The 22,043-nt window shown below is 45.9% G+C and overlaps 1 protein-coding gene across 1 annotated transcript in view; it reads right to left on the reverse strand.

Annotated features, from left to right (window-relative positions):
* Positions 1 to 22,043, reverse strand: part of SERGEF (secretion regulating guanine nucleotide exchange factor) — a 233,742-nt gene that overhangs the window by 176,618 nt on the left and 35,081 nt on the right. The window contains 1 exon segment of the mRNA XM_042957769.1: positions 7,297 to 7,463. Coding sequence (XP_042813703.1) covers positions 7,297 to 7,463 — 167 coding nt within the window.

The following is a 22,043-nucleotide window of genomic DNA, read 5'->3' on the forward strand; positions in this document are numbered from 1 at the left end:
TGTGGATCAAGCTGGGCCCTCCATGCGCATAGATAAATAAGACAGTGTCTGTGCTCCAAGAACTCAATGTTTGGTTTAGAGACAGACATATTAATAATTACTGTAGCAACTAATAAGTACCGTGTGACAGCACTGGGCACCAACTCTGTCACTGCTCTGTGAATTCTTGGCACCTGCACTGTGTGTGGGTCATGCTGGGATGCAGTAAACATTTATTGAATAAATAAAAGGAAGATGCAACATGACGACAAAAGATGGACACACTTTAATGAAAGTACTTCTCTTCTCCACCTCCAAACCTCCATCTTCGCATGTCCCCTTTTTTCTTTACTCCTGTCCTGCAAGAAAGCGTCCTTCCGTCTTATCACTAACCCCTTCACAGAGATTTCGAGCCTCTCTCATCTCCCTGGGCGCCCTGCTCCGCTGACCCCCTGCCTCCTGCATCTCTACCCACAGTGCACTCTCTCTCTCTCTCTAATCCTCTGCTTCAGCCTTCTGACACACTCCAGTTTCCCCAAGCTCACGAAACTAACTCGAGCCAAGCTCTCCTCCCAGTTCCCGACCTTGTTCTCATCCTCCTCTGGCCACAGAATCTCTGGAAATGCACCCGCAGCCTGCATTTCTCGCCATCTCTTCATTCCCTATGTCCCAGCTTCAGTCCCTCAGAGGCGACACCACAAACCTCCCATCGCCAAACCCAGCCATCTTTTCTCCGCCCCCGACCTCCCTGACCTCCCTGTTGAAATTTCCTTAGCTTCTGAGAACACTGCAGTTCCTGGCTTGCTTTCTCCCTCTCTTGTCAATACACAGTCTCTATCTGGCTGCTCTTCCTCTGCTTTCCTCCTAATGCAAGCTCTTGCCAAGATTCCCCTGTTATTTTGCATTAGCTCCCTTGAGAAATAATTTAATGTCAAAGCTTCCAATTTAGGAAGCCTTTCCAGTCACCACCTCCCACCCCAACCACCCCACACCCCAACCCTACAGGATCCAACAGAACCAGAGGGGCTGCAAATGCAAGAAAGAAAAGGTCCCCAAGGACACGGGAAATCATTATCAGACTCTTTTCCGGCCTTTGTCACATTCAGCTTGTCCCGTAATGAACTGATCTGAGCCCCGCCAGTAGCTCACGAGCATCTGACACAGGAACTGTTCCACCTTCTCTGCTTCCCCCGTTTGCCTAACGTGGTGCTTGGACAGACAGGCATACATAAGCATCTGCTGGATAAAAGGAAAAAACTGAAGATGAACATGTGTGACAGCACTTGGTAAATTGTGAAGCACTAAAGGACTACAAGCCTCATTATCAACAGATTCCGTAAGAAACTTCTGGGTTGTTCAAACATACGACGGGGTCAGAGCCTATCTGTTCTCTGGCTCTGCAGGACATGTGATGCCCAAATGTCTCAACACATGGAAATGCCTATTCCCGAGCTGGCCTGGGACTGAGCAGCACAGATTGTAGGGAGAGAGTGCAGAGGAGCTGACGAGGGTCACGTACCACTGAAACCATTTCTTTCATTCTGTTTTTATTTATTCAGTCAGTAAACATCCACTGAGGACCAACACAGCGCAGGAGCTATTCTAGACACCGGGAACACAGCTTCGAACGAGACAGACAAGGCCCTTGCACTCCCAGGTCCAATATTTTAGTGGGAAGAGATGATAAATGTGAGTAAATAAGAGAACGGCAGGTAGTAAAGAAGTGCTTGCTGTTATCGTGTCCTTCGGCATCCCTCTCAAACAAAACAGCCCGGTCTCTGCCGAGTGTTCACACGGACAAATCCAGTCCACTGCTTCCACGTTCGTTTTGTGTGATTACTCCTCCTGCCAGGTCAGCAGCTGCAGCACAGATATGCTAGCCGTGCTAACCTCCCCACAAAAACAGTCTTTGGGTGAACACGGCTACCCCATTTGGGGTGGCCTCTAAAACCTGCCACACCTGGAAGGTCTGGGCTGCCGGGGCTGCCTCGTCTCAGAGACCTCATGCTCCTCCAAGAACGGCAACGATGCTAGAGGTTACTTACCAGAGAGCTACTTGGGAATGCTTTTTCAGGTTGTATTGAATTCTGTCAGAGCCCTCCGGACTCAGCTGATTGCTGGTGGTAGATCTCGGCGTTATTTAGGGCACCGAAGTCCCACGGTCTTGACACAAACTTAAAATTAGAAATGCATTAAATATAGGAAAGGAGGAAGGTCATTCAGGAAGGGCAGCCTTCCGAGGGAGCTGCAGGACAAAGACGCCCTGGAAACTTCCAGGTTCGTTAATGGGTTTTACACAGCATCCGAGTGGTATTTCTTCTTCTGAAATAACACTGTGGAAAGCGTAGGGGACTGGCTCAAACCTCAGCTAGCACAGCCGAGTGAGTGACTCTGCAAACTAAAAATAGCTTCTTTCCCACTCATTCTGACAGATTTCACCCAGACCCAGTGCACAGGTAGATCCTCCAACAAACAGCTTTAGTCCTGCAGCAAAGTGAGGGTTGATGGCATCCGGGCTTGACAATTACCCAATCCCTGGTTCCACTCTTGTTTATCTCCACGTTTCCCGCTCCTGCTCCAATAGCTGTGTGTGTGCATGCACATGCACATGTACACTGAGCTCCCTGACTGGGATTTGGTGCTCCTCAACCAAACGTGGGCAGAATTTAAACCAGGAACATGACTCAGGACCATGGCTGCAGAATAAACCCAGAACAAGGCCCTCAGAAACACTGGGAATCGGTGTTTGTCTTGGCGGTCTCCTAATTCCTAGCTAGCCTCTCTGGGCCTCAGTTTCCTCGATTGTAAAAGGAGGATAATCATTCCAAGTCTGGCCTATTTCACAGCATCATGCTGGGATCAAATGAGATAACGTTTGTGGAAGTTATTTTCCTTCAGACAGTAATCCTATCAGAAAGATGGGTGGTGGGGACGGGACAGGCTGGACAGGCAGCTAGACCACAAACCGAGGCTGGCCCACTGGGATGGGCAGGCATCCTGACCATTCCAGGAGTTAGAACAGATCTAGATTCACAGCTTCAGTTCATGTTATCCCCTCTGCCTGGAATATCCTCCTTTTGCTAAACTCCTTGTTCTTAAGAACCCAGTTCAAACAACATTTCTGTTCAATTGCTGTCTTCAGCATAAATCATTCCATCTTCCCTGCTCCCTTGGCCTTTCATATGCAACTCTAATAGCACATCCACTCTATACAGTAAGGATTTACAAACCTGGAAGTTCTTTGAGGGCACAGACATGTATTTTTTTATCTTTGTATCTACCTCCCTCCCCACCACCGTGTGGTCAACATAGGCACGTGGCAGACATCAACCAACATTTACTAGGCTGACTATGGAATAGGCAAGATCCCAAAGCCAAGAAGAACGTAAACTCAGGACAGCAGGAAATGTGGGACAGCACACACAGAGCCAGTGGGAAGGGCGGCAGGTGGTAGGAAGTAGTGTCACAAACGTCTGCCTGCCCCTGGCAATAAGGTCACGGCCACGGGGACAGGAATCAAAGCTGAACGACAAGTCCTGGGAGGACTAGGCAGCAGCATCATACTAAAATCCCAATGACCTAAACTGGAACAGGAGCCCCTGGGGACAAGGAACAAGGGCAGAGAACAGAGCCAAGGCAACAAGGCAGAGCAAGGCTCAGGTGGTACTAAAGCCTAGAACTTCTGGATCAGTTAACATGCTCAGGTCTGCCAAAATTGAGCCAGCAGCTAGGGGTCAAGTGATCTTGGCTATGACCCCGAGGGTCTCCAGGGGCAAGAGTCATTATAAATTTAAGTAGTGATCATTTCCATAAAATAAGAATCAGAAATGGAAGGTACTCTTAGATCTGTAAGAAACATCAGGAATCACCTGGTCTAACATGCCCCACCTACGTATGGGGGAACTAAGGGTACAGGAGGAAAAGGGGCTTTCCCAAATTCACTCAATCAGGGCAGAACCAGAGCTAGAACCCAGGTCTTCCGACTCCTAATCCAGACCTTGTCCCGTCAGAGGCTGTTTACCTTCAGTCAAGCAGGTCTTCTGATGGTTCCACTACCACACCAGGTGCCCAGCTCTAGCTGCTTCAGAATCCTAGGGAGCCCCTATGGACCCACTAAGTGAGCACAAGTACTTCTGCCTCCATCTTTGGGCAGAGTTTAGAGCCAAGGTTCCCTGGGAAACATGGCAGCCTTGCCTGGGGTCTGGGAAGCTGCTGTGGTTCACACACACTCTGCCCTGATGTGTACATGGGGGGGGGGGGGGATTAATCCCGATTATTCTGCTATCCCTGGAATTTTCTAAGAGTGGCCAAAAGGGCCGAGTATCTAAGGCCAAGCTGATAGAGCGTGAAACACATAGTCTTCACCACTGTGAGAACATTAAAGGGAAGCCTGCCAGGTCTATAATCTCAAAGTCCTTCTCAGGCTGGAGATGAGGCATGGCTCAGAAGAAAGAATTGAGACTCTCAGGGAATCAGAGACTCTGCCTTCCAGACTCCCAGAACTTTCATCCAGGTGAGGGTATATATGCAAAAGGACAGATGCAACTTTATTTCATCTATACAGAAAGTATGTAAGCTTCAAGTACTTCAAGTTCAAGTCCCAACCCCACTGTTTGTTGACCTACTGTGTGATCTGGGGCCCGTGACTTCCCCATTGTGAGCCTGAGTATCCTTATTCATAAAGCAGTGATTATAACACCGGCACCCAGTTTTATTGAGAAGATGAAATAATACACGTAAAGTTTTTAGTATGCTGCCTGGACCATAATCACCACCAAGTAACATTGTGTTTGTTTGCTCTCTTTTGTTCACAAGACGGGATGGCTAAACCACCTGTGCTTTCTCCTCTCGTGGGCTGTCACTCTGGATCCCAGCCCAGGCACCTCGCTCCTCACTCTGCTTATCCCTTGGACACAGAAGAAGGCAACTGGTCAGCTACGGGGCCACTCTTAATTCCTTGAAGGTCAGGAATCATCAGCTTAGTTCAAGGCTGTTCCTGTCTCCCCAGGTGTCTCTGCACCTCCCTGGCCAAGTCCCTCCCAGGGCAATGCCTACTCAAGGATGGCTTTTATCTTTTCCAAGGTGAATCCACTCCTAGTGGCTTATAGCTGCCCACTGGCCTGGCTCTGGGCCTCAGGCAAATAGATGCCTGACGGGTCAGACCGGGACATCAACAGGGGGGGATAATCCCCGGACCCAATTTACCAAAAGGAGATACCCTGGCGTCTGAACCTGCAGTGGGACCAGCAAGTAGACACGCCAGTACTCCAGAGACTGGAGCAGAAATGGAGGGAGCACTAAAATGGAGTGGCCATGGCACTCTAGGCTCAAGCCACCTCCTCAGATTGCTCTACTAAGAAGCTAAACGAAAGTCACATCAATGTCAGGCTCTTAGGCTGTATGTTTCCACTGGCCATATCTGTCACAGTGCTGCCACACACAATGGCCACCACAGGGTGTTAAAAGGCGAAGAAGAGAAAGGACCCAACAGTTACTGAGTGCCTGCCACATGCCAAGAACCTTGGGTATAATCCTCATCAAAGACCTTTTGTGGTAAGTATTATTATCCTGATCTTGCCAATAAAACCAGAGACTCAGAAAAATCCGTGAAGCCTCTGTGCCTCTGCTGTGCTACCTGACCACGGAGTCTTAAATGTTCTGGAAAAGACAAAGAAGAATAAAGGGTTTAATGCACTTGGTACCAAGCTCTCAGCACCTTCACTGGCTAAGCAGACAGTACTAGCTACAATGCTGCATTCCCTCATTCGCAGCTGGGGAGGTCAACTTCTCTCAAACAGAATCTAGAGAAATATAGCAAAGGTCATAAAGATGCTCATGGCCTTTGCCCCTGCAATTTCATCCTTAAGACTGTATCTTAAAAAACACTTCAAAAGGGTATTCACTGCAGAATCCACCATAGTGACAAAAGAGAAGAAATTATATAAACGTCTAACATTCCAAGAATGGTTTGGAAAATCCCAAAGCCTTCGAATCATATAATGTTACATAGCCATTTTAAATGGCCTCAGAGATCAGAAAGAAACAAAGCAAAGCATCTGTGATAAAATAAATGAAGACTGAATACCAAATATCATAAGTACTATCACTGAAACTTTGGAAAGTATGTACATGTGTACATGCAAAAGGGAATGTTGTTAAGGTGGTTAAGATTAAGGATGGTTTTATTATTATTATTATTATTATTATTATTATTATTATTATTATCACCACCACGTCTAAATGGCCTTTTTGGTTTTGTTTAATGAGTGCCTTGTCAATTAAAGAACAAGAGAGAGCAAGAAAGACAGACAGACTTAACCCAGCACTAAGGAAAGGCCCAGGAGGAGCGGTCTGGGATGTGAAGCAGAAATTGAGAACCGTCCTACATACCCGGAAGGAGGAGGCCAGGCAGGCCCCGGGGAAAGGGAAGCCCTCTAGGTATGAAGAGGGTTGTAATTAGTCTGATGCTAATTACAGAAGTCTCGCTGGCTTATTAATTTTTTTCACAGACTCTGAATGAAGACTGAACTCCTTCATTAAGCCAACTTGGGTTCAGAGGCACATTTCCTCCGTGGCCATCCTCATTCTTCTCAAAAACCTTGCCTTTTCTTTTTTTAAGGACAACAGTAAAGTAAAATTTAGTAACAGAAACACACACCCTGGAGAAATTAAGACTCCTGCCTTAAATGTAGAAATTCAAGACATTTCAGGGAATTAAAGGGGCTTGATAAGCAACTGAACTACAGTATTTTCTGCACTGGGAAATATAAACTGAAGTGCAAAACACTTAGCTCAGTATAAAAGCCCCCTTGATCAGGCTGCAACCCATCTTTTGGATACTACAGACACCCCACGCTCTAGCCAAACTGACCCACCAGTGGTTCCCCAAATAGTTTCTTTACTTTCCTACCCTGTGACTCTGTTCCGGCCTTTGTGCCTACCTGAAAGTCCTCTTCTCTCCTACAGACACTTACTCGAATATGATCCATCCTCCAAGGCACCGCTCAAAGCTGTGGCCTCCATGACACTAGCCTAACCCGATCACAGTAGCCTGGATTCATTTCTCATTCTTTGAAGTGGACACAGAGTATCTGGAATCTCTCTAAAGGAGTTACACACAGTCTGCCTTGAGGTATAGGTAACTCCCTCTTCTACCATGTTAAACCACAAGCAACTTGAGGCAAGGACCCCCTCAGAGTCCTGCATGGAACCCATAGCACAATGCCTTCACTATAAGCACACCGTAGGACCTCAGTAACTGTTTCGATGAAAGACAAGGAAAAGAGATGTATCACATCTATGGAAAGTCATTCCTACCTCAGCTGCTCCTGTTAAGCAGTGCAGACAGGAAGGCATGCTCTTCTGTGGTCCTGAGCAGGGGAGGGATGAATCATGACTCTGTAGTTTCCAGCCTTCACGAGACTCCAACTTCCTCCCTAGTTGACCATAGTCCGCTCGGCCCCAGGTAAACACTCTGCCAGTTTCTAAAAACAAACATTAGTTGAATTAAGGCTATATTCCACAGCTATACTCTCATGGGTAGGCAAAGAATTACAAGAGAAACTGTGAACATTTATTTTAGGACCAACTACCATGTACCAGGAACCATCCTATCTTCTACAGGGAGAGCACAACTATTCACACTTTCACAGATGTGGGGACTGATGTTCGGTAAAATGACATGACCAAGATCAAGCTGTGGTGCAGTGAGCACCAGAGCTGGATTCCAGCAGAGGGCAGATGCTAAAGCCGTGCACCTGCATTTTAAAAGACAGGGACCAGGCTACAGGGAATTCTTCAACCACACTTTAGGGCCTCTCTATCTCTCCTTGCGCTTTGCCCAGATCTCTATTCTCAGGTTCTCCTCCCTCTCACCCAATATGGGGCCCATCAGCTACCCAGAAGTCCCCCAGGCTCCTGACCTGCCCCATGCCATAATCTCTTAGCACCATTAAAGCCAATTTCATGTGTTTTCTTTCCATATAACATAAAAGAATCTTCAGAGTCTAAGCTCTTACCCGAAAAAGCAATTCTCATAGTCCCAAGGCAAGTGTCTATGTGTGCGAGAAGGAAGGGAGTGAGAGAAGGGAAAAAAGACAAAATCATTTACAGCCAGGAAAGCCTCAGTTCCCCAGATGCACCACCTGGGAAGCTGGCCAGTGCAAAAGATGATTGAAGAAAATGGAATTTGGAAAAAAGAGAAACGCCTTTCTTCTCCCAGATAAGAAAAAATTCACCGAACTCATTCAGTTGTACCAAGTGCCACATTTGTTATTTCAACAGAAATGCAAAATCCGATGAGGCATAGATTATTAACAGATTCTCCGCAATAAATATGCATAACCATGTGCGCTGTATAAATTCTTTATACATGTTTATTTTAACAAAGAAAAACTTTGCTTAAGAGACAAAACACCAAGCAATGCATATTAAATTCTAGACAAACCTACTACTATGATACTACTGTGTTTGGTATCAAGGCTTCATCTGGCCCCACATTCAACATATGGTTTATAGTGTCAGCTAGAATACAACTACAGACTCATAGGGGAAATGTCGGAATATTGAAGGGATAAAGTCCTCAGAATCAACCTGCTCATGGACACCAATGGAGATACCAAGAAGTGCACAAGAAGTTCTGAGCTTCCTCAAAGAGGGAAAAAAAGTCTGTGCAGCCCATGGGGTACCAGGTATATGACAGGAACTAGGAGTGGGTTCCCTCGGATATGCTATTTCATGGCCTCACATGTGTTGTTCCTTTTGCCATGGAAGCCCTTTCCTTACATTATTCATTTGATAAGCTATGGCTCCACCTGTACAGTCCAGCTCATGTACCACCAGTTCTGTGAAGCCTTTTTTGACCCCTCAATCCTCCACAGAAAGGGTGAAACCCACCCTCCTGTGAGCCACCTTTATTACTGTCCTCATCAACTACTATGTTCCCATTTAACAGGTGAGAAACTAAGGTTCAGAGAAGTGACTAGCCCAGGGTCACACAGCTAAGCCACATCTCCTTCTACTAGCCCATGGTACTATTCTGTATTGGTTTTTCACGTGGGTCTGCATCACTGGATAACCAACACTCAACACTCAATATCCTTCCCTCACTTCTATAGGACCCACAAAAAAGCCCATGTTCCCAGGACCCACAAAGCATCCAAAAATGACAAACGGTCCCTCTACATGAGCTGGGTAGGATTTACAACCAGACTGCCTTAGCAGGGAGAGTCCCAAGAAGCTAAAAGGGGAGACTGTTACTTCTGAACTCACCCTAGCATTGTTCTGCTGGAAAGAACCAGCACGTTGCTATCTGCAAGACTATCGAAGAATTATGTTATCACAAGTCCCACAGTGAATCCTTTCTTATCAAGTAAAACATCTTAGCATCTTCTCTCCTATTGATTATTGATGTGAAGACAGGCAAGACTGCCGCCATTACTCCATCTCCAATAGCAATACAACCATTCTACTTACATAGCACTTTTCAACTTCAAGGCACTTTACAAAGATTAACTAATTAATTCTCATGTTCCCTGGGGAGGCCACAAACATTCTATTAGAGACAAGCCCCAAAACCAGGCTGACTGGATGTCCAGCCTTCACTCTCCAGCCTAGGTTTGCTCAGTCAGGTAGGTGCACTCTCTGACGCTATCTGTCTATTTCTCCCCAAAATACACTCTGCATCAGAAGGCTCGCAGGAAAAAAAAAAAAAAGGAGATTCTTATTTTTCCTTTTCTTTTAAACAGACACATATTGACCACTTCTTAGGTGCCCAGCACATTCAGGGCCACTATCTCAATTAATCCCCAAAATAATTCTAGGGGGTACAGATTACTAAGTTTATTTCACAGATGAGGGTAAATGATTTGGTCAATACGAAACAACCAGCAGGTGGTGGAATCAAGATTAAAATCTGTGTATTCTGACTCCAACACCATTGGTAGCTCCAGTGATTGCCCAGCTGCTGTCAATTCTTACAGTATTTGAGGAGGGAGAAAGCCCAGATCAAATGGATATGTTCTGCATACCAGCTCACTTCCCAGGACACCTCGCAGAACTCAGGACTGTAAGTGTTGAAATAAAGGCATCTAACAGGAAAATGATGTTAGGTCACCCAGAGTAAAAGAAAACAATGAATCCACATACAAAAAAATGTTCACTAATGCAATGTAGACAAAAATATGTCTCAAGCAGAAGTATACTATCAAATGCAAGGAGATTCAGAGCACAAATGTAACAAATGAATTTTTTACTAATAGTAAAGAATTATTACTGTGATAAAAGATAGATACATTAATGGCATCCAAAAAGTGTAAGTGTGTATCTTCAGATAAATGAGAAAAATGACCAACAGCACAAAATAAAGTTAGCAAGTAAAATATAATTTCAAGGTATGTCCATGCGCAAATTGACATAAAATCACTACGGAGCCAAGACATTAAGTATAGGTGGCAAAAGATCCCAACACAACACAGAAAACAAGAGGGGCCAAGTAAGTAGCATTGACAAAGTATGCCTAAGGAACTTGGAGAAACCATTTCAAGCTGGAATTCTCCTGGCAGGCTTGATGGAAGAAGCAAGTTCAAGGTGAACTTCTAGATAGGAAAAGAAAATGGGAGAATGAGGAAGAATATTAACATTCTAGGAGTAGGGAGAGGGGGCAAGTGATGATAGAAACCAAAAGGCACAAGGCGGGTCAGGTGGAGAGAGAGTGAGGGTCACGAGGAAGAGGGACTGGAAAGCGGGTCGGAACTGCAGGCTGGAGTTCCTTCCTTCCAGACCAGGGATTCCCAAACTGGCTGGTTTGTACTCACCTATTAGTAAAATATTTTTTAACATACTATGTAATTATATGTATGTATGTATAGGTATACGTGTGTGTATGTGTGTGTGTATATATATATATGTTATATATGTGTATATTACATGTATATATACATGTATATTATATGTATATTACATGTATATATGTGTATTACATATATATACATACACACATATACACATGTACACACATTACATATACACATATATTCATCTATTTATTAAAACATATACTTGTATTACCTATATACATAAATTATAAATATGCCCTTATTTAAAAATATACAGTGTAAAATATACTCACAAAGTAGAAAATTTTAAAGAACGAGATAAAAACACATAAAAGGAGTCATGATTTGTTCTTCCCATACCCTGGCAATTAGTCTCACATGCTCACTTTAGAGACTGCTGCTAACTAGACCACAGGGAGGCTGCACACTGGGAACAGGGGTGACGTCTGGTCAAAGGAGTGTCTGGGGCTGGCGCATGAGGCAAAGGTCGAGGCACCAGTAATAAGAACATTCATGCCAACACCTGCATTGCACCCACTGTGTGCTATGTACTGGTCTAAGCATTCTCTATACAGTACTCTGCTTATCACTCTTCCCAGCCCTAGGTGATGGACAAGAAACTAGGCGCTTACCCAAAGGCACAGCAGTAGTAAGTGAAAGGGGAAAGAAGAAAGAAATCCACTACAATTACACAAGCCTAAGATGGATCAGGACTGAACCAAGGGTTGAAGTCACAGGGGGGAAAACAAGATGGGAATCTGCAAGGCGTGCCATCCTATCAGATGTCAGAGAAAGGGAACAGGAGGAGATGAACACCACTCTGAGATTTCAGGATTTCAGATTTCAAGATTGGTGGGAAGGTGGTGGTACATTAAAAGAAATAGACAAAAGGGCTAAAATGCCAGATCCGGGGTCCCATCGATGGGAATCATGAAATATTATTTCATTACTAAAATGAGTTAACTCTTCTGGGGCCTTTTGCAAACAAATAGTCAAATATAAATAAAGAGGAAGTAAGTGAGGAAAAAGACAACTCTCTGCAAAGCCCTGGCAGGGGGCAGAGGAAATCAGAGGAGACTCAGGAAGCTGGGGAGGTGGCGAATATTCAAGGAAGTAGCTTCCTTTAGCATCCATAGGAGGGCTGTCGGGAATGGTGGTAAAGGCAGGTGAGAAGCCACTCCAGCAACATCTAAGCTCTTCAGCTAAGGGGAATTTCTACCCCATTCCAGGGAAAGGGGTACTAAAGGTGAGAGGAAGATGGATTACTGTAAATTAAGGAACCTTCACCCTTTCTTAAAAGAATGTCCCAAAAGGGAAGAGTGTCATTGAAGGCATCAAAGGGAGTTAGCAAACAGAGGTAGATGTTATAAAAAGAACACCCCTGGGTCAAGGCAGAGAAAAGGCCATACAGCTCCTCATATATATAGCATATTCCATATGCATATTCCATATGCATATTCCCATAGCATATTCCAGGTGCTAAAGCCTCCTAGAGCACACACATGTAAGAAGTGAGCCATCCTCCAGTCAGGAACTTGTTACATTTGTAATTCATCTGCTGACGAACACCAGTTACTCTCAGGTTATTAACTCTAAGGCCTTAACGTAGAAGAACCTGATTTCTATAACTCATCCCTTGTTCCACCACATGGACAGAGATTTTATAAAAAGGCACTAATAGGGCGGCTTTGCTGTCAGCACAGAGCCGGCTTTGAATCCTCTGTCCCCGCTTCTCTTTGCCCCTCCCCCTCTCAAAAATAAATAAACATTAGGGGAAAAAAAGGTGCTAATAACCAAGAATTGGTCAAGCACAGAACTGGAGTCTTCCAGCCTAATCTTCCCATGGAAGGAGAAGAGTGCAGAGGGAGAGAGCTCAGAGCACAGGTGCTGGAAGCAGAAACGCCAGGCCGTGAATGTGCGCGAACATGCCGTGCTGCTCCTCCACAGGCTGCCACACTGCTTCCTTCTGTCCCTGGCTGTCTCCACTACCCAGCCCCCTTCACCTAGTTAACTCCTACTGCCTCTTCAACTCTCCTGAGCCCTCAGCTCAGGTCAGGTTCCTCTATGCAACAACCTTGGAGAACCACGTTCCTCATCTTGAGGCACTTATCTCAGTTTATAAATGTACACTCATTAGGAACACTTTTGATTAATGTTTGTCTCCCCTTCAGACAGTCAGCTCTATGACTTCAGGGACTGCCTGTGTTTGCACATCCCTGCACCCTAGAATAATGCTCAGCACAAAGCGGGTGCTCAACGAATATCTGTGGCCTGAATAAACAAATGAACAAATGAAATTAATTACTGAATTTTATCATTCACTGGTTCCATAATTTTGAGCAAATTACTCAACATTTATAAAATGGGAATAAGATCTACTTGTAGGGTTGTTGTAAGGATATTTTTGCAAAAAGTATGTGACATTTCATAGTAAATGTTAGCCACCAGCACTCTCATTCTCCTGGCTGAACTCTATAGCCTTATGAAGGATTTCCAGTGTCCACCCACAGTGTCTACCAATTTGTCACATCTTCTCAGTCAACTCCCACCTACCAATGTCTTGGGGTCAGTGTCTCTACAGACAACCAAAGGAGAAGAGCACTGAATGCTCTGTCTTAAAATTTTGGATTTTGAAAAGATTCAAGCATGGCGTCTGGCACATCAGAGGCCTCTGAAGTATCATGCAATACCAACAGATTAAAGCTAGGGAAAAAGAAAAAAAAAAAAAGCAGTGGGGAAGGGGGAAGAAACTTTAACCTAAGACTCAGAAGACCTGGATCCTATTCCTGGGTTCTCTTCTATGCTGTGTGACCTTAAACAGGCCCCTTCTCCTCCAGGGGCCTATGCTTCCCATACATAAAATAAGAGGACTGGGATAAATGGCTTTGGATCCATTTCCTGATCTAACTTCAACAAGGATGTCTAAAAATCTTCACTATCAAAATGAGTGCTGTACAATCCAATTTTATTAGTATCTTTGTAATATTTAGTCTGACCAGTGTTCTGAAAGAAAGCACCAGTCGGATAGTTATCAATTCAAATAAAGATTGGGATCGACTGTATATCCTGTTATCTCTTAGTGAAATTTCCTTAGTCTCCAAAGTTGTATCATGAACAATACCACCATGGAAAAGGTTTGAAATTTTTGAGAAGTCAGTGCAGGAATAAAATTTCCCCCATATGCTGCCCAACTGAAAAGGGGAGAAGAAGCCTACAAAGAGAATGACAAAAGGTAAGGGACTGGGGAGAATTTTACTGAGACCTGACTCTGGCTAAAACTCTACTTTAGGGACAAGAACCACATGATCCTCTCAATAGATGCAGAGAAAGCATTTGACAAAATACAGCATCCTTTCTTGATAAAAACCCTCAAGAAAGTAAGGATAGAAGGAGCATACCTCGAGATCATAAAAGCCATATATGAACGACCCAACATCATCCTCAATGGGGAAAAACTGAGAGCTTTCCCCCTAAGGTCAGGAACAAGACAGGGATGTCCACTCTCACCACTGTTATTCAACACAGTATTGGAAGTCTTAGCCTCTGCAATCAGACAACACAAAGAAATAAAAGGCATCCAAATCGGCCACGAGGAGGTCACACATGCTGAACTACAGGTAATGGTGTTTACCACCAAAATACTTGGGTTAAATACAACAGTTGACACCTTTGAGAAAGAGTTGCAGGCTTCCAGCTATGGAATGAATAAGTCATTGGGATACAAGGTACAGCCTACAGAATATAGTTAATCCTGTAGTAAAGTGTTGCATGCTTTCGCATTATAGCTACACTTGTATAGGTATCTGGAAAGCATAATGTATACACACAGAATCACTACGATATATGCCCGAAAATAATACAACATTGTGAGTCTACTGTATTTCAATTAAAAAAATGATAATATTTTAAATTTCTCCTTCACCATTAAAAAATTATTTCTAATTTAGAAAAAAAACCACTCTGCTTTAGGCACTGCCATTGTTCTCTAACTTAATCAACCCTGAATGATGGGTGTGAGCCCCATCTTACAGTAAAGAAACATCACAGGATTTTAATGACTTGCTCAAGATCACACAACTAGTATGCTGCAAAGCTATCATGATGATGATGATAATAACAGCTAATATTCTGAGGGCACTCTACATGGGTTGTCCCATTCGGTCCACAGAATCCCCTCATGAGTAGGCATTATTATAACCCTCAAATTATAGGCGAGGAAATTAAAGCACAGGAGAGGTTAAGTCTCAGGCTCAGGGTCCCGCAGCTGTCAGTGGCAGAGCGCAGATGGAATCCGGCAGCCTGGCACCAGAGCTGGTGCCCTCACTCACTACCCTGCAGAGGATATACCGCTTTTTGCTGGGTCACAGTGCCTCTTCAAAAGTGAACATTCCCAAGGACTTCTGGAGGTTGTTCAGGGTTACAGGGATGCAAAGAGCCTAGCTGCTGAGTGACTGCACGAGCTTCATCCTTGGCCTACATGGCAGAGATCAGAATCCTACAACATGCCAGGCATTCCACACAGCTGCTCCATTTTCATCACTGACTCTATTAGCTGTCAAATCAGGAGCACTGGTAATAGAGGTCAAGACAGACTGCACCCTGAGGCGGCCCTAGGCCAGCCACAGGACTATCTATACCATGCAGGGCTGGGGCTTCCCAGACAAAAGGGAGGAATGCTTTCTTCTCCCAAACTGGGTTCTAGTCTATTTAAGTGGCTCCTTGGCCTTCCACACAATCCTTTTCCGTAAACACCTATGTTCTCTCAATGCTGGATGGCTGCCCCTTTGTCAAGGGCATACTTTGCTTCTTCCCTCCCAGGCTTTCAGGTCATGCTGGGCTCCAGTCCGCAAGGCTGGTCAGCCCATAACGCTGGTGGGTTTTACTTGTTCCACCTACAGAACTCCTTCTCACCCTTCAGGTCCTGGCTCAAATGCCACGGCCAAAGTCTCCCATCATCCCCTTGTTCTGACGCCCCTTGCTTTGGGAGCCACTGGCCTGATGCTTGTACCGTTGCACCAACAATTATTCTATGCCTCCAAATGTAAGATTATTTGATGAGATGCCTTGTGTGGCCCTCTAAATTAGTCAAGGTTCTCCAGAGAAACAGAACCAACAGGAGAGAGGGGGAGAGAGAGAGAGAGAGAGAGAGAGAGAGAGAGAGAGAGAGAGAGAGAGATTTACAAGGAATTGGCTCACATGATTATGGAGGCTGGCAAGTCCAAAATCTGCAAAGCCAATATCTCAGTTCAAAGGTTGCCCAGCAGGAAGAGCTGGTGCCCTAGTTAGAAGGCCGACAAGCAGGAGAATTCCCTCTTACTTGGGGAAGGATCTGCCTTTTGTTCTATTCAGGCCTTCAGTTGATTAGATGAGGCCCACTCACATTAGGGAGGGCAATCTTTACTCAGTCTATAATATAAATGTTAATCTCACCCAAAAACACCTTCACAGAAATACTCAAAATGTTTACCAAATAACTGGGTACCTCATCTCCCAGTCAAGTTGACACATAAAATTAACCATCACATCCACTAAAGAGTGAAGAGCAATGATCCTTTCACATTTTCTCTGTACTCCTCACAGCACCTAGCACAGGACCTGACCCAGAGCAGGGGCTCAATGTTCGCTGACAGAAGAGTACTAGGCATTGCTCTTACCACGGACTTTTGTATACAACCAAGGATCAGAGACCATCCCATTTGACTTCCCAAAGAGAAGACAAAACTGAAGAAAATAACTTTTCCAAGTCACACTAACTACTTGGAGGCAGAACCAGGTATTCACAATATTCAACACATCATTATTGCCCACTATTTACATGCCAGGTGCTGTCCCAGGTGCTAGGGGCCACAGCCATGAACAAAACAGAACTCTTCTGTCGTTCCTTCAAGGAATATTAAAGCAGGAGGAAGACAGGCAAATGACCAAAAACCACACAAAACATATGCCCCAGCAACTGACTCTAAGTGCTATAGAGAATATAAAGTAGAGAAAAGGAACAGGCAGAGCTGGGGAGGGTGGCAGAGGCCCAGGACCAGCACCTAGCTCCCGACTCCCCATCTGGTGCTTTTCCTCTGTTGCACACCACCTTGCTTAAATGAAGAATCTTAAGTTTAAGAGAACTCAGCCAACCCATGTAGGAGCAATGAAACTTGCTCTAACTACCTCTCAGGACTGTGATGAAAAGTAAGGGAGACAATAGACATGAAAGTATTTTGTAAACTCTAGCAGAGGTGTTAGGAATATTACAACCATCACTTTTTCTCTAAAGCCAGATTGTGAAGGACCATCAAGAGAGGCTGGTCTGTGAGTCCCAGCTCTCAGAGGGTTGCTCTGGCTGAATGAGTGGGTCCTCTGCTCCTCTAAGGGTCCAGGCACACACCAGGCCGCTGGTCATACCCAGCGCTTGCTTGGTGCCCGGAGAGAACTCTCTGGTGGAGGCTGGGGGCTCTGCAGATGTTTCCCAGCTCATGTCACATTCAAACTCCAGAGCTTCTTCGCACACTTTTAGACTCTTATTAATAACATTTTAAAATGCAGATTGCTGCCTAATCTTAGCTGCGTAATTAAAAAAAAATAATCTTGCTACTCTCCCTCCCAGCAAGGAAGGAAACTATACCCCAGGGCTTCTGCAGCTAAGAATCACACCCTGCAGAAGAGCTAGTAGGAGGCTCCAGTGGGGATGGGGGCAGGGGAATGAGGCGGGGGGGAGGGGGGGAGCCAGGAAGCAAGTCTAATCTCTTGACTTTCGAGAAAACGAGAATGAGGCTGAAGGAGAGGAATGATTTGCCCCAGGACACACAATGTGTTTTGGCAGAGCCAAAACTAGAATCCCTCTGCTTCCCTGCTTCCCTCTGTACTGCCTTGTGGGGAGAAGGAAGGAGGAAGACCTAAGTTTTTCAACAGTGAGAATCATACCTCTGTCCTTCTGCAGTTAGCGCTATTCATCTGGAGAAGTAGTTACAGGTTTCAGATGTTCAAGACGATCAAGGGAACAAGGCTCAAAATTCTTTACATTCATTACAGACTCACTCATAGAAGGAAGGAACCTCAGAGCACTCTATCCTGTCTGCTTCTGCTGGGGAAAAGTGAGGCCCGGAAAAATGAGGCCCAGGAAGAAAAGTGACTTACTTGCCCAAGGGTAAATAGTGAGTTAGAAGCGAAACAAGTCTAGAACCCAGACTACCCTGACTTCTACTACATCCTGTCCACAGCTTCTGAGAAAGGCACCAGTAACGTCTCACAGCTCCCACTGCTACCTGCATCAACTAAGGCTTTCTAGGATCCTTGGCAGAAAAGAGGAGAGACGGGTGAAGCTCACACAGTCCCTCACTGCCTTTTTCCCTGGAATGAGTTTCTGGAAGGCCCAAGGGCTGGGTGAAAGAAAGACACACATTCCCCACCCCATCTCCTCAGGGTCCACCTCTCCCTACCTAGAGCTGCTGCCCTAGCCCTGGCCTCCACCTTCAGTCACCGTCCATTACAAAAGGTCATCAGCAGCTTCCATCTCTATGAAGTTACAAAAAGAGAAGGGAAAAAAGGCCAGGTGCTGCACCCAGCTGTTGGCGAGGCCGCATTTTCTGCTGCCGATGATGACTCACAATGCCCAAGCTGCAGGCTGGAGCTGGGAATGAGACCTGAGAGGCTGGTTTGCCGAGGAAAAGGAAAGACGCAGTTCCCAAGCACACTGGCCTGCAGAGAAGAACACTTAAGTCCTTCAGTGAAATCCCAGCACCTGGCTGTGGGAACACAGCTCCCCCTGCAGACCACCCTGAGGCCCTGCAGGAACAGGCCCAGAGAGAAACCATAAACTGGGACGTGAATCCTGCAAAGCTCACCATGGTATTAAAACTGTCATGTAGAGGGGCGCCTGGGTGGCTCAGTCGGTTGAGCATCCGACTTCAGCTCAGGTCACGATCTCGCGGTCCGTGGGTTCGAGCCCCGCGTCGGGCTCTGGGTTGATGATGGCCCAGAGCCTGGAGCCTGCTTCCGATTCTGTGTCTCCCTCTCTCTCTGACCCTCCCCCGTTCATGCTCTGTCTCTCTCTGTCTCAAAAATAAATAAACGTTAAAAAAATTAAAAAAAAAAAACCTGTCATGTAAAAAGCTAGGGCTCCACCTCTGAAACCCCAAAAAATCCCACAACCCCCCCAGAAACACTACTTGTACTCCAAAGAGAAACTGGCTTTTGGTTACTGAGGGGTGCAGATTAAGATCTTCAAACAGGGGAGACAAAGGTTGCCTCTTCAAACAGGGGAGACAAAGGTTGCCCCAAAGCTTTCAGTGGGCAAATAATTCACCAGGGGCAGGAGCAAAGAGGGGAGGGAGCCTGTCCTGGGATGCCAGTGTGTGCTCAACCAGTGAGAATGTCTTGGGACATGACTTTGGCTGGTGCCTCTCAAATCTCCTCCAAGTGCACCCGCAGGGAACTCTCCCGGGCTCTTCGTGACAGGTCAGCATAAAAGACCTGTAGGGATCCTAACAGAGCTGCACTCACAAATAGGGGAGCACTCTCCCACTGCCATGTCTGAGGGCCCTTCAAGGGCAAGAACTGAGCAGCAGGACAAGGTAAGGAGTGACCCGTGGAAGTGACGCCCACTCCACACACAATGGCTCGGGGATTTGCCACTCGCATCAAACAGTGTCAGTAATGAGCATCGCCAGAGGAGGCCACTGAGGAGAACCCATTATGATCCAGCAGCCACCAGAAAAGGCAAGATAATCACGAGACCTGGAGGCCTGGTAATTTCAATGGAAGGGGCTGGGAGAGGCGTGAGATCAAAGACTACTGTCAAGGCTGATGTGCGTGACAAACACTGCATTTATATTCAAGTTGCTCATCTGCAGGTGCGTGGCCTCGGAATGTGTGAAGGTCCGCCAGGCCAGATCCACAGTGGGACAGCCTGTCCTTCCCTTCCACATCTGCTCATCACCCTCCCACTCTGCTTCTGCTCCCATCTGTCCTTCAGGCACCAGAAGAAACACTCTTTACCAGTGCCCCACCTGCCAAGAAACTCTAAGTCTCCAGTGTGACCTTCTGTGAAAACCTGACATGGTTGAAGTCTCCCTCCAGTGTCACTCACCTCTGGTCACACCAGAGACAGTAAGTAACCAAAGCTACAGTGCCTTCCTTGGAGAGGCTGACTTTTCCATGGCCAGAGACTGGGAAAGGCATCTGCTGCACAGGATTTTTCATTTCATAGGATCAGCTCCAACCAAATCAGCAAAGCACTGTTACTATGGACCATCTGCCAGGACCCGGAAACAGCCTGGTTACATAAAGGGGCTGGTGTAATGAAATTTATTAAGCTGGATTCTTCCTCTATAAAGGCAATGAAGCACTTGAAGTCTCTCTTAAGAGGGGTGATGTGGGGCAGTGAAGAGGCCCTGGGCACAGGTCCCACTGGGTTCCAACCCTGGCTCTGCATCCATTAGCTTTAGAACCATCTCCCTGGGGCTTGTTTTCCCACATTTCTAATAAGGAGAAGATGGTCCCTGCAGCATTAAAATTCCACGACTTATTATTGTTTTCACCAACATGGCAAAAAAGTCTGACTTTGATGTTAATTTTGTACAACAGGGTTAATTTGCTTTAGAAAAAAAAAAAAAAAAAGGAGGCGTCCTGCCTATTTGTGGGCTTAAAAGGGAGAAGTGCTGAGTGGAGCCACTGACTCTGGGGCTGCCTGGAGGAAAGCGCACAGATGAGAAGCCAAAGGTTGGAACTTTCTATCTGCCCAGGCAGGAAGGACACAAGCAAATCTCCGGCAATTTCACTGGGAAGTGGTACTACTCTGACTCCCTGCCTGTGCACACAGCACTTTCCAGCTCACAAAGTGTATTCACATCCAGGATCTTATCTGGTCTTCACAACACCCTCGAGTTGACAAGGTGATGTTGTCCGACCCCCACTGCACACAGAGCACTTTAAGGCTAAGTAACCAGGTAGGGTGAGCCCACATCTCTTAACCTCTCTTCAGTTTCCTCCCATGTAAAATGAAGCGAGCCTTACTCAGCAAGCTTTGTGTAAGGATTAAATAGATGATTCTGTAAAGCCCTGGCAGAATGCCCGACACACAGTGTGTCTCTGGTAAATGTGAACAGCCCTTCCCCACACACCCCCATCTCCTCAGGGAGATTAGGATAAGCCCCAAAACTGCTCATTTTTAGACCTTTAAAAAATGCTTATTGAAGGCAACAAGACGGCTTCCTAAGTGGCCTTCCATGTGGCCCGAGACAGCTCCCCAGAAGGTAGGCCAATGAGCCAGCTAATGCCAGTCCCTACCAATCTCGTGCATTCCAAGAGTCACCTCGCTCATGGGGGATGGGGCCCCCACTCCGACAATCCAAAGTACCTAGAAATCAGCCACAGAGATGAGACTTGAAGAGGAAAGCAAGCATGAGGCTGAGACAGAGGAGCCTGCAAGAGCCACCCGGAGGCAGGGCCTTTCCTTCATCGCTCCTACTTGTCACCACCCCCACCCCCACCCCCACCCCCACAGAAACCTCAGCTTCTCCCTCCACTGCTCACAGATAAAGCCTGAATAAGGACCCATGCCTATTATACCTGAACGCTTCCAGTCCCTTCTACCTGGCCCCAAGCTAAGCAAACGATGCCCAGGGGCGCCTCCCACTTCTATACCTTCGTTTCCACTATTCCTTCTGCCTGGAACGCCTTCCCCTCACCTCTGCCTACTCAACAAATATTTGTTGAATAATAGGGTGAAGAAATGAAGGAAGGAATGTGTGAATGAACGAATGACATAATATATCTCTGTGAGGCAGAAGAATTAGAAATTCTGAATCTCATTTAACAGATGAGGAAATTCAGGACCAGAGAAGTTAAATGATTTGCCTAAGATTACACAGCCAAAAAGCAGCCAAATAGAACTTGTGCCTGGCTCCTCAGGCTCTTTTGGCCACATTAGGCTTCCTCCTAAAGTAAAAAGTCACTCTCAGATTAGGAAAAAGCTGACCCAAGATTCCTCAAAATGGGCCACTTTCCTCTTGGCACACATCTGAGAGCACTTTACGGCACTGGCTGTCACTATGATTATTGACAGCTCCCATGAGACAGGCAAGGTCCCCTGAGAAAGGGCAAGCACAGTGCCATCTGTCAAGAACCTAAAAATGATGGTGAAATTACAGGCCAGTCACTTAAAGCATGCTCACTTTTAGAAAGCTCCTGGAACAAATCAATCCCCACCAGGAAAGAGGAGAAGGATTCCTTGAATGG

The sequence above is a fragment of the Panthera tigris genome, chromosome D1 (genome assembly GCF_018350195.1).
Source record: "Panthera tigris isolate Pti1 chromosome D1, P.tigris_Pti1_mat1.1, whole genome shotgun sequence".
Taxonomy (NCBI): Eukaryota; Metazoa; Chordata; class Mammalia; order Carnivora; family Felidae; genus Panthera; species Panthera tigris.